Below are 11,863 nucleotides of genomic sequence, written 5' to 3'. Positions count from 1 at the left end.
TGTTGTTCATTAGGATTTTATTTTTTGGAGGCAAATCAATGAATATATGTACTTTATACAGTATATGAGGAGCACATCTCTACAGTTTCATAATGTAAACAATCTCTGAAGAGAAATGTATTCAGTTTAAAAGAAAGCCATAGTCTTCTGTTTTTAAACTATTTACATGAATTAAAATATAATTTATAACATCAGATACTTCCGCTTCTATGAAACTAGATTTTAACAATTCAAAAATACTGAAATGCCTTTGTCTCCACATTCTCAAGACATATGAAATCACACAAAACGGAGAAAATAACACCATTTAAAGACATCCAAACTAAGTGCCGTATAAATAAAAAAAAAAGAAAGAAGAAACGCAAAATAAAACCAACATATGTAAAAATATAAAATCTCACTAGCAGTATTTACCTTTTTTTGTTTTTACCAAAAACTAAGTTAAAAAAAGAAACAAAACAAAAAATCATGTGGATTTGATAGTCATTAGATGTAAATAGACAATAAAATCAAAAGTAATGAAAAACAACAAAAACAATGTATGCCCTTTTTTATGTCAAAATATTTTCCTCCACCAAAAAAAAAAAAAAAAACACCCACTCACATTTAGCAGATTTTGACAGTTTGCAGTCCCTACTAAGTGCCTATTTGACATCACTGTTACCATCAAGTTTAACAGATTACCCATTAGTTTCTGTGTATTGTACAACTGTTGATGCTGAAATGTGACACAACCATTATTTTTTTTTATTATTTTTGTTTTTTACAGATCAAAGTGGAATCTGAAGCCGGAATCGGGTCAGTATTGCAAGCACTCCTGTCCTGGTAGGGGTTAATTTGATGGTATATCTAGCTGACAGATGCATTGTTTTTTTTTTTCCCGAACTAAAGAAACGGTAAGTGACATAAAAACAAACATGTTTTTTTTTTTTAAGTGGGCCATGGCATTGGAAACATGACATCTATAAAACTGAATCCGACGTGGCCGTTTTGAAAAAAAGTCACATTTTTTCCACGAGCCGTGCTTTTTATTGTTGTTGTAAGTTTTATTTGATTTATTTATTTTTTTTGGTCAACTTGCCCATCAAGTTTTATGGTTTTTTTCTTGCCATTTTCCATTTTGTTGAAATGAAGAGTGGAAAGAAAAGTATTGCATTCTGACGAGGGTAATTCCCTTTGGAAGTTTTTATTTTTTTTATTATTTTTATTTATTTATTTGGATTCATTGTCCATCGACCTAGGACCTAGACCAAAATGGACAGCGGTATTATTATGTTGAAATGTGTCAACGTGTTCTCAAAACACTGAGGAGAATGGTCAACATCAAAGTTTTCTATAAGAAAGTATATAATCATCTAGATATCTACACAAACACACAAATATATATATTCATATATATGTATATACCTTTTTATAATATGGCTATTGAAAAAAGTTTTAATTACGTCAGTAATTATTTAATAATAAACCACATTGGATTGGAAAGGAGTTGAGACAGTAATAATAAAAGCTAGTGGTAGCTTCATTTCCCCCCTCCCAGATTGATTTTTAAGGCTTGCCATGATGAAAAATGGGGTTATTCCGATGTCATCCACCTCTACAACAATGGAGGTACCCTCATAGGCACAGCGGCAGCCACTGTGGAAATCCCACCGCATGCTGCAGTCTCAAGATTTGGAAGTCTAAATTTAGGATTACATTGTAGAAACTGTGCACGCTCAGGCCAAACAGCCTGAAGTTATGATTCAACAACTAAGGTGACATTTTGGTCATCAGTAAGAAAATCTGAAAATGTTCCCTCGCACTATTTCATCCATAGCGTCCATAAATCTGACGAATCAGGCTGCCTTCATGCTTTTATTTTGCATCAATCCAGCTTTAGCGACGCGTTTTCTTACAGTTGTAATTGATTTAATCCAAATGCTTCCTTTGTTTTTGTTTTTTGGGATAAAGTAAATGTGCAGCATTGAAACTGGGATTCCCACAGTGTCTCCCACATCTGTATCAACTAGTCTGAATTTAATTGGGTCAAACGAGCAACGACTATATTTTCTTTTTTCCTCCTTCCCACATTATTTTCCCAGAGTCATATGTATCGTTAATAGCTGTTACTGTAATACAAGTAAATGTTTAACGCGACTCAGATTTCAACGAACCTGCGCGCCATCGAAATGCGGTAATAACCGGAGTTACAACCGCTTCCTTTTCGTTGTGAAGAAAAATATTGTGAAGGTATTTCACTATTTGGGACGTTAATTGTGCAAGAGTATACTGTATTAGTTGTTTTGTATATGTGTTAACGACACGACTGACCACATTCTTCCTGTAGTTTTTGTTTTTATGATTTTTTTTGTTTGTTTTGTTTTTGTGTGTGTGTGTCTAACAGCAGTCCACATACGATACCAGTTAGCCTATTGAATCCGCAGCTCAACGACAGCCCGAGTCGTAGTCCAACAACCAGCCACACACTGTACATTATTACCTCAGTTTTTCGGAAAGGCTGTCTTAAAGATAAGATTATTATGTATTGCATTTCAAATTGCTTTTTAAGAAAACAGAAGAAAAGAAAAAAAACATTGAAAAATATTTAGTCGTTTCATAAACAGCAAAGAAATAGAACTTTCTAGCGTGATAGTCTAAAGGGATACTTGTATCTTTTTTGAACAACAGTGTTGGACTTTGCGAAGTCGTTTCAACTTAAATTTTCTTTCCCTTAATTTCCTCCCTGTACTGAACAAACATTAACTCACTGGAACAAAAGCGACCCTGTCTGATTAGCAATCAGCTGTGACCCGCCACCTTTACAAAAACCAACCAGAAAAAACAAAAACAAAAACAAAAAAAAAACACACAATACATTTTATGTTTACAACGAGGCATAGTGCTATATACACATTTTATATTCATATATTATATTTTCTTTTTTAATATGTAAACCAGCACATTCTCTCACTTCTTAGTAGTATACATACTAAGCACAAATACTCATTCAGTTGTTTGCGATTAGTTTTGTTGAAATTTCTTTTTCTTTTTTCTCATCTTTTTATAGTCGACACCTTGTTTCTCAATCAGTATGTATAGCACTAAATTTGTTAGTTTTGGACATCGAGCCTGGAGAAGGTGCGTCTCTCTAGGCCACTTCGCTTCGCTGTTATTTTTTTTTAACACTGAATAAGGCGCCTTTGTACTTAGTGTGCGTTCCTAATAAAGTCAAAGGAGAATCGAGTGATGTAAACATTCAATTTTTTTGTGTGTGTGTGTGTGTGTGTTACCAAGGAGTTGATTACATAGAGAGAGGAAGAGGCTGAGGGGAAAGAGATCTGTTAAAAAGCAGAGAGTTTACCAGGGTGTAGGGAAGACCTGGAAACAAGGCCTTTGACCCACCGAGAGACAGAAAGCGATAAAGTTAGAGAAAGAGTCGAGCTGCGTTTTATAGAAATTCCTGGGCAAGGAGAGGTGTAACGGGGAAATCGGTAGGAAATGGCGGGACCCACAAGAAAATGAGAGCAGGAAGGGGGGGAAAGATTGGGAATCTTCCTCCTCAAAGTGCACTCAAGGACCGACCGACCACCGAGTCACCGTTCAACCCCTCCCATCCTAACCAACCTGCAAGCGTCAGCAGTGTCCGATTCAAACACGAGACGAAGACAAAACACTCAGTTACACAAGGACACAAGGTCGAGACTCCAAGAGACGGACACGCTAAAAACCGTTATGAGGCAAGCGAAGGAAAGAGAGAGAGAGATTATTCCCCTCACGAGGGGCTTAGTGGTAGAAGGAGTCATAGTATAAAAAGACCAAACACATACCCCCAAACTACCCATAACCATCCATCAGTTGGGGAAACCCTTACATAAGAGAACGTTTCTGACAAAAAAACAAAGTGTGTGTGTTATAAAAGAGGAGGGGGAGAGCATCCAGTAGAACAAGGAAATAAAACAAAACAGGGGGAGCAGGGATGGATGGATGTGAGGTAGAGATGCTCTGCTGATACAGTACCTCCCAGACGAGAAATAAGATTCTCGGCTGAAACCTTTCGTTACTTTCAAGCCCATCCCTAGCTCCTTCCTCGGCTGTGTTGTAGGTGGCGGTGTGGTGCCATCAGTATTGGCAGGCTTGGAGGCTCTCTCCCTTTTTTCACGGCGGATGCTACTGGCTGTGTCAGGAATGTAAATTTGGCGCTACCCTGACTGCGCTTCATGCCAGAATCAGTCATATGCAGTCAACCGGATGACTAAGCAAGTCTACCGTTTGTAAAAGCACCAAAAAGCTTCACAATCTTTGGGCAAGCAGAAATGGGGAAAACACAATTATTACATTCAGATACTTGAATACATTCTGTTTGAGCTGGCAGATTCATCTACTCGGAATATTCCATTATCATGGAGAGCAAACGGATCTGGTTCTTCTTTGTACTTTGGAACCCAACGTCAAAATAACCCAACGTCAACCAACGAAAATCCAAATAGTTCCATTTACAGGACATGTAAGAACTGATGGGACTGTATGTGGGGGGGAAAAAATGGATTGGGATGTAATGCTTACCAATGTTTCCCCATTTTAGTCCTGCTTGCTGCAGTCCAAATGTAAACAGTAACTGTTGCATTGGCTGTGGCATTCGAGGGGGTGTCGTTAGGCTGCAGCCTTTGTTGGACACATGTTCAGTGGGACCCTATTGAAAATACATTAAGACCCCTCTGGATGTGGAAAGAAATGTACCTGGAATATTTTTGAAAAACTGACCCTTGTGTGAGGAAATTTGACACTGGCCAATTTGTCATATTTCCATGTGAAATGTATTTGGCAGTTACTTAACCAATGTCAGCGTTGGTGTTCAACCAATCGCTCTACAGATAATCTAACGTTTACTGACTTTATCTCAGTTCTTGTTTTAACCAAACCCTGGGATTTTCTTAAACCCACTTTAAATATTTGTTTGAAATGTAGTCACACTTCACAAACTTTTCATAGCCATAAGTAGTAGGGAAAGTGGTTTTCCAACAAATGGGTTGAAGGTTCATTTTTTCCCAGGACCGAGTCGGGGTCTTAATGTAGGAAACGCCTACCAAACAGAGCCTGCAGCAGCCAGTAGCAAAGCCAAAAATAATCAGCATGGCAGAGTTGGAGATTAGTCAAAAGGGGGAAAGTGGAGGACAGCGGAGACATTTGCCTCCTTACAGTGCATAGATCAAATCAAGGAAGCACTACAATTACAAAAAAGAAAAAAACATGATTTTTTTCTTCTTCATTTTAGATTTGTAAACTTTATCAGTCATCAAATGATTACAATAAATGTTTTTTTTTTTATATATTCTTTGTCCATAACGCACACACAATAGATTTTTAAAATTTATAACATCCACAATTTTTCGCTAAAACAAAGCAGGGTTTTTTTTGTGTTTTTTTTCTGGTTATACAACCGCACAACTTCATGGCGAACGTAGCTTGCAGGTTCACCACCTGTGACTGGAAAAAGGAGGTTTTTCTCTTTTTTTTTTTACAAAACAAAGAACACGCACACGCAGAAACACACACACCACGACGACCAACGCAACGCAGGAATAGCAAGGATTTTTGCTACAGAGGTCTCTCATGCCCGCTCTTCCAAGACGGGGCGATGATGTCACCAAAACAGACAGCTTTGTTATTGTTGTTCAGAGAAGGGAAGTGTATCATTATCGTTTGTGGTTGTTGTACCATTGCTGTTGAAACTCCATTGTCTGTGAACTCCTCTGAACTCCCAGTGGCTTCCTCATTTTTAAGCAGTATCCTCCGGTGAAAGAAACTTAAAAAACAACAAGGTCCTTATCGTTACTTTATTCCAACGGTAAAAATGTAAACATTTTGCGAGGTTGCCTTGCATGGAGGTACTGAGAGGCCCGTCTGAGGGCAGAGCCGTGTAGTCGGAGGGGTGTTGCTGCAGTTTTCTAAGGCCGGCCAGTCAGGGCTGCTGTGCTGTCAGCGGTGCAGGGACTTCTGGGCCTCCTTCAGCAGAGTGTCAAAGTCCAGTGCATCGTACTTGCTCTTGACGGGGCCCGGACCTGCCTCATCTGAGACAGAGGAAAAAGGTCATTTTCAAATGCAACAAGTGAAATCCATAGTTCTTCTAGAAAAATCATTTTAGATGAATAGTGTGCTTCTTCAACCTTGTAAGGCAACGCAGTGAACTTGCATGCTTTTGTTCGGAGTTGGACAATTTAGGTGTTAAAATCTCACAAACAAAAATAGCTACTAATAGCTATAGGAAAACCATAGCCTGCCCAATTCACACATGTCAATTAGTCTGGAAAGTGCTATTGGACAGACCTACAGCCAGTCAGAGCAGCAAAAAAACTTGGGACAAAGCATAGTTGGTAAATTAAACTCCTGCAAATCGGTTTAAGTGAAGTTGTTTGTTCTTCTTTTAGAGAAAATATACCTTCCAGTTCATTAAATACTGGCGCGATAGTGGATTCAACAGAAAGAGTTCCACATTAACGGCCCAATCAAATCCAGGACAGGTGGAAAGTTTTGGAAGGACGGCCAGAACAATTTGCTGGAGCAATAAAACTTTGTCCGGTTCCCAGACTGGCAAAAACCAAACTTCCAGCACGACCAATTTCGTAAGTTGCCAAATTGCTTCTACTGTACCAAAAATAAAGTTTTCTTCACTAAACTTTAAAGTGAAGGTGCAAGTTAGGTTGTGAGGGTGAAGTTCCCTGGTGCACTTCGGTATTTGTGCAATTTATTTAACTTTCTGTGCGTGTTCCTTACCAAGATCTATGTAGCGTTTTCTCGTTAGCCTCCTGAGGCCTGCAGGTCCATTCTGGAAAACGGTCTCCCGTTCTCTCCAGTGTCTTTGAACCCCTGGCTGGCGAATCTTTATCACCCCACAGCGCTCCCTACAACCAGACAGGCAGAGAGACAGACGCATTAAGGTAATGACAGTTTGCTTTTGAGGAAATGAAGAAGGTACTTACTGGCATCATGAGAATGCTGAATCAGTCAGCATCATATCATTAAATGTGCTTGTTGACTCAAATGGTCAATGTAACCCAATCTACTTTGTTACAGATCTGATGTGTCCTTGGACTGCATATTTCAGGTATCCAAAGTAAGTCAAATGACTAATGTTTGGGTTCGTCTGCAACAAAAAAAAAAAGAGGGCACCCTTATCGAGTTCAACTTTTTAAAGTCATATTTAATTAATCCCCATGGGGAAATTTGTCCTCTGTATTTTACTATTTAGGAACAGTGGCCACCAACAGTGCAAAGCCCAGAGAACAACACCAGTCCTGAGGTCAGTGCATTGGTCAAGGGTAGAGCGTCGGAGCACCTGGAGTCACCTACACAAATACGAGAAAATGCTTGATCCCGAAACCGCTGTTCTTGCTGTGTCTCATTGGTTCTCTACAGTTCAGTATAAGGTTAGGCACAGAACTGAAAATGGTTACATAAAATGATGAGTCATTAGAACGAAGAGAGGAACACCAGAGGCTCAAACTGCTGCAGCAGTCATTACAGTTTTAGTTTGCAGTCCTACCACTGTTCAGGCGAAATATATAGAATAGAAAGTCCTGCTGAAGACTTTTTAAAAAGTTTGTGGCCAATGTTTTTTTGAATTAGTCCACCAACAAATACCGCCTTCTTAGTTTCTCATTATCTTTTGTTGTGTTTATCGCACCTCAACACGATTTCCCACAGGTTGCCCGATTACTACAAGGGAATTGAGACAGACGTTTTCTGATGACTTGCTAATTAGATTCATTTACTGAACCTGGTAACTTCTCAAGCACCAATGTCTTAATCTAGAATGAATTAATGACATTGCAACTGTTTTTTTTCTGACAACAATACTTCCATCTGATTATAAAGTCAGTGCAAATTACATACACATTAGTCTTGGATGGTCAGACCTGAAAAAAGTTTCAAAGAAGTATCACCTTTCCTCAGATCAAGGAATCCGAATCAGGACACTTACTCGTTGCAGATGATGACTTTGCAGTCCTCTGCTTTGCCGAAAACCTGGAAGCGTTTCCTCAGCATGTTCTGGGTCACGCTGGTTGGCAGGTTGTGGATGTAAAACACCTGGCAGTTGTCCTGGCAACAGGGAAACCATGGCAACAGTCAGGACAAAGGACAATACAGAATACAGATAGACGTGGGAACTGAAGCAAGGAAGGCTGCGAGTGTAGGGTGGCATCCTGAGGCGAAACAATTCAGACCCCGTGTTCATTTACATGCAGTGTATTATTCTGGTCCTGCAGCTGCAGTATGCATCTCAAGATTCATTATGTGGTTACCAAAATCTTTGGATGTTGTGGGGCATTTGGTTTAAAGGTGTATTTTATAATCTGGGCGACTGGTGAGCTCAGGGGATACTAAGGTGGAGTTTTCTTTTTTGATTTGAGTCTCTTTGATTCAGCAGGATTGCAGTATGCAGAAGACAGGCGGGGGAATGTTCTCTGTACCTCGTCAGACTTGGCTTTGTTCCTCTGCTTGTCGTCGGGACAGATCTCTGAGTTCTCACTGCAAGAGGATGAGAAAGAGGGAGAGGATATAGTTAGATAAGGACGGACACAAGGTGAAACCGAAATGTCAAACACGAGGAAACAGGTGAGCTGCGGCAAAAAAGAAAGAGACTTCCTCCCACTGACTGCAGTACGGCACTGCTCTGTTCTTCATCATCTCTCACATTCACACCCTTTTTTCTCTCTGTCACTGTCCACTGTCTCTGTCACCGCTGACCTTATTCTGTGTGAGACAGTCGAGTCAAACTATGACCACAAAGAAATGAGTGTTGACCTTATTCTAAGTCAGACATGAGTTGTTTATAGAATGGTCCATGAATACTGATCGGGATGGAGTTAGTGCATGAGCATAACTGAATTTGTTCTGTTACAAACGATATGCCATTGGTTTGAAATGGTATTCACTTCCTGTCCCCCTTATCCCTTCACCTTGCTTGGATATATCTTGTTTGGAGGATTGAACGTAGATTGGGTTGTGCGTCGCGTGACGTTATCGATAAGCTTTAATATAACCTAGAAACTTTGTTACACATCTAGGTGTTAATAAGTTAAGATAAGTTTGATTTGTGTGTTGATGCCATTTTAGTGTCAGAATGTTTGAAAGATGTTTAGGTCATAATCCAGTGATTCGTTTAATGTTTTAAATTGTTTTCAAATTTGCTGTTTTAATGATTTTCTAACATTCTGATGTTTTTAATTAAATTTACTTCTCTTTTTAATTTTTTATCTCTATTGCTTGTCTTAATGTCAAATGTTTTTCCTTGCCTCTGTAAAGCACTATGAATTGCCTTGTGTACGAATTGTGCTATACAAATAAACTTGCCTTGCCTAGGTTGTGAGAAATGTCTCCAATATTTAAGTGATTTCAGTGAAAGAATCAGTCACAGTTTTAGTGCTATGCAAAGAGGCTGTGTTGTGGAGCAGTTGGTTTACTGTACGTTGAACAGTATGCCGAGAAAACTACATCAAAGTGTCGCTCTTGGATTGTGCATGAATGTCTAAAATGCCCTTCAACAATGCAGTTGTCATACTGTGCCCCACTTTTATTGGCTCCTTCCCTCGGCCACGTTCTTGCTTCGCTCTGTCCCCGTCTGAACCGTCTGCATTTCACTGTTAATCTAATTGTCTTGACCCACATCTCCACATCCCGCCTTCCCTTCCCTCCCTGCACTCAGTTCTTCTGCCTCACCTGGAGTCTGTCTTGCTGGCGGGGGAGTCGGGACACATGTGGGGGATGGGCGAGGGTGAGCGAGACGCAGACGAGCGCTCCGCCTCTTCTTCCGAAGCCGGAGGTGTGGCGCCTGCCAGCTGGCAGTCTGGTGGCGGCGCTGACGATATCACCACCGTCACCGATTGCTTCTCGAGCGGTTCCTCCACCTCTGACACCAGCAGCCGCTCCCCGTTCTCCTTGCCCTTTCCATCCCATACCTGATCATCGGCTGCTTTGGGTGCTCCATCGCTCCCTCCTTGCGCCTGTAACATGGCACCAAGCATGGCAGCGCTACGCTTGCGGCTCTCCCCGAGGCTCAGCGCACAGTAGTCGTGGTCACCAAAGGTGCGGTGGGTGTCGCTGTCACCGGCCTGGCCCATGCGCCGCAGCTGGGCGTACAGCTCCGTCTGCTCTGGGAGCTTCCGCTGGTGATGGGGGCGGCTCAGCCAGGACGAGCCCTTCATGGAAACGTTGGTGTTGGAAGCCGGGTGGACAGAGTCGCTGCTGCCACCACCTGTGACCTCGCTCCCCTTTCCTCCCTCGGCAGGTTTGAAGAGCTCGTCCTCCACTGGTTTGTGAGGCGGGGTGGTGGGAGGGGTGAGACCTGAGGAGGGAGAGAAGAGATGCCGACATGAGCACCAACAAGAAAAGTCAACAGGAATCCAATTCCCTGTGTAACCAGAGTGTGACATTTACATTAGATGTAAAGGTGCCATTTCCCCTGTCCTCATTCTTAAAGCTACACTAATCAGCTGTTGGCTCCATCTTCATATTTAGCATACAGACAGGAGATTGGTTTAAAGGTACAGTGTGTAAAATTTAGAGGCATCTAGTGGTGAGATTGCAGAATCAACTTTCCCCAAAGTTTGTAGGAGAAACTACGGTGGCCTTCATGTGCAAGGTGGACTGTTGAGGCTATTGAGGTTTCTTAAATATTCTGTGGAACTGTAGGTGATATTCGAATGTCACTGTTACTTGTTTTGCATGCCAATAAAAGCTAAGATTGGTGATATAACAATAAAAATAATCTCTTGTTTCTCCATGTTTTTGCTTCTTTGATGCAAAGATTGCTGCTCCCTTCGCTTTTCTTGTAAGAGGACCTGCTCCATATGTAGATATAAAAGGCTAATTCTAGGTAATAACAAAAATAATGACTTATTGTTTTTAAAAAGGCACTGAAAACATTGTTATGCATGTTATAATATGTTATATTATGCTAATAGATCACCCTCAAAGTTACACAGTGAACCTTTAACTGTCGGCAAGAATAAACATATTTTTCAAAATGACAGTTTCAGCTTAAGGAGAAGTCTCTGACAGCTCTTCCTGTTACTCCTAATCCCAAACAAAAACAAGATTTATGGCTAAATACTCGGAGCTGTAACCCGTTGATATTAATACATGTCCGAGCAAACAAATGAAAAAACCTGAAATGTGTTTACCTGCCGTTCCACAGAGATCCACACTGAGCGTCTGCTCAAAAGGCTTGGTGCTGAACTGGGACTCTCTGATGGTGAAGAAACAACAAAGAGGGATCGTGTGTCATGTTGGAATCCGTTGTATTTTTCACATTAAAGACAAGAGGAATCCAATAACAGTCTTAAAAAGGCTCTGTGCTCTCTTTTACCAAAATAAAAACGGCACAGTTTCAGCTGATGTCTGCTGAATTTGAATTATGCCTCTCCCTGTAAATGGTACTGGCATTTCTCGGCGCTTATCACAACAACCATATGTACTCCGCTGTCCTCTCCCCTATTCTTCTTCTGCTTTCTATTTCTGGCTGTCTGTTTCTGTTTCTCCAGTTGCCATGAAAGGCAGGAGCGGTGCCGAGTGGATTGGCTTCAGGCGGGATATTACTTACCCTCCACAGCGAAACAGGAGAGAAATATAAAAATAACAACTTTTACAGAGTACACGACTTTTTGTTTTTTTTGGTGAGCGCTTCAGAAGACATATTCATTTAGAAGATGGACGGATGCCAAAGGTTTGTACAGGAAAAAATAAAACAAACATTCAGCTTTGTGACTGGTTGTAGCTGGAGAAGTTCCAGGGTTTGAGGCTGGATGGGTGGGGAGGTTAATTTAGAAAAGTACGAGCAGTCAGGGCACTTTGTCTGGCACAGATTAACATCAGAGTAAGCCAG

General features: G+C 40.9%; 1 protein-coding gene across 1 annotated transcript in view; it reads right to left on the bottom strand.

Moving 5' to 3' along the window:
- The window catches only part of ppargc1b (peroxisome proliferator-activated receptor gamma, coactivator 1 beta), an 88,453-nt gene continuing 76,590 nt past the window's right edge, over window positions 1–11,863 (bottom strand). The window contains exons 7-12 of the mRNA XM_019255239.2: window positions 11,163–11,227; window positions 9,700–10,324; window positions 8,451–8,508; window positions 7,961–8,079; window positions 6,754–6,881; window positions 1–6,050 (exon numbers count right to left, since the gene is read on the bottom strand). Coding sequence (XP_019110784.2) covers window positions 5,959–6,050; window positions 6,754–6,881; window positions 7,961–8,079; window positions 8,451–8,508; window positions 9,700–10,324; window positions 11,163–11,227 — 1,087 coding nt within the window. The 3' untranslated portion in view covers window positions 1–5,958. The remainder of the gene's footprint in view (window positions 6,051–6,753; window positions 6,882–7,960; window positions 8,080–8,450; window positions 8,509–9,699; window positions 10,325–11,162; window positions 11,228–11,863) is intronic.

The sequence above is a fragment of the Larimichthys crocea genome, chromosome I, assembly GCF_000972845.2.
Source record: "Larimichthys crocea isolate SSNF chromosome I, L_crocea_2.0, whole genome shotgun sequence".
Lineage (NCBI taxonomy): Eukaryota > Metazoa > Chordata > Actinopteri > Sciaenidae > Larimichthys > Larimichthys crocea.
The sequence above is the reverse complement of the archived record's forward strand: the minus strand, read 5'-3'. Positions and strand labels throughout refer to the sequence as shown.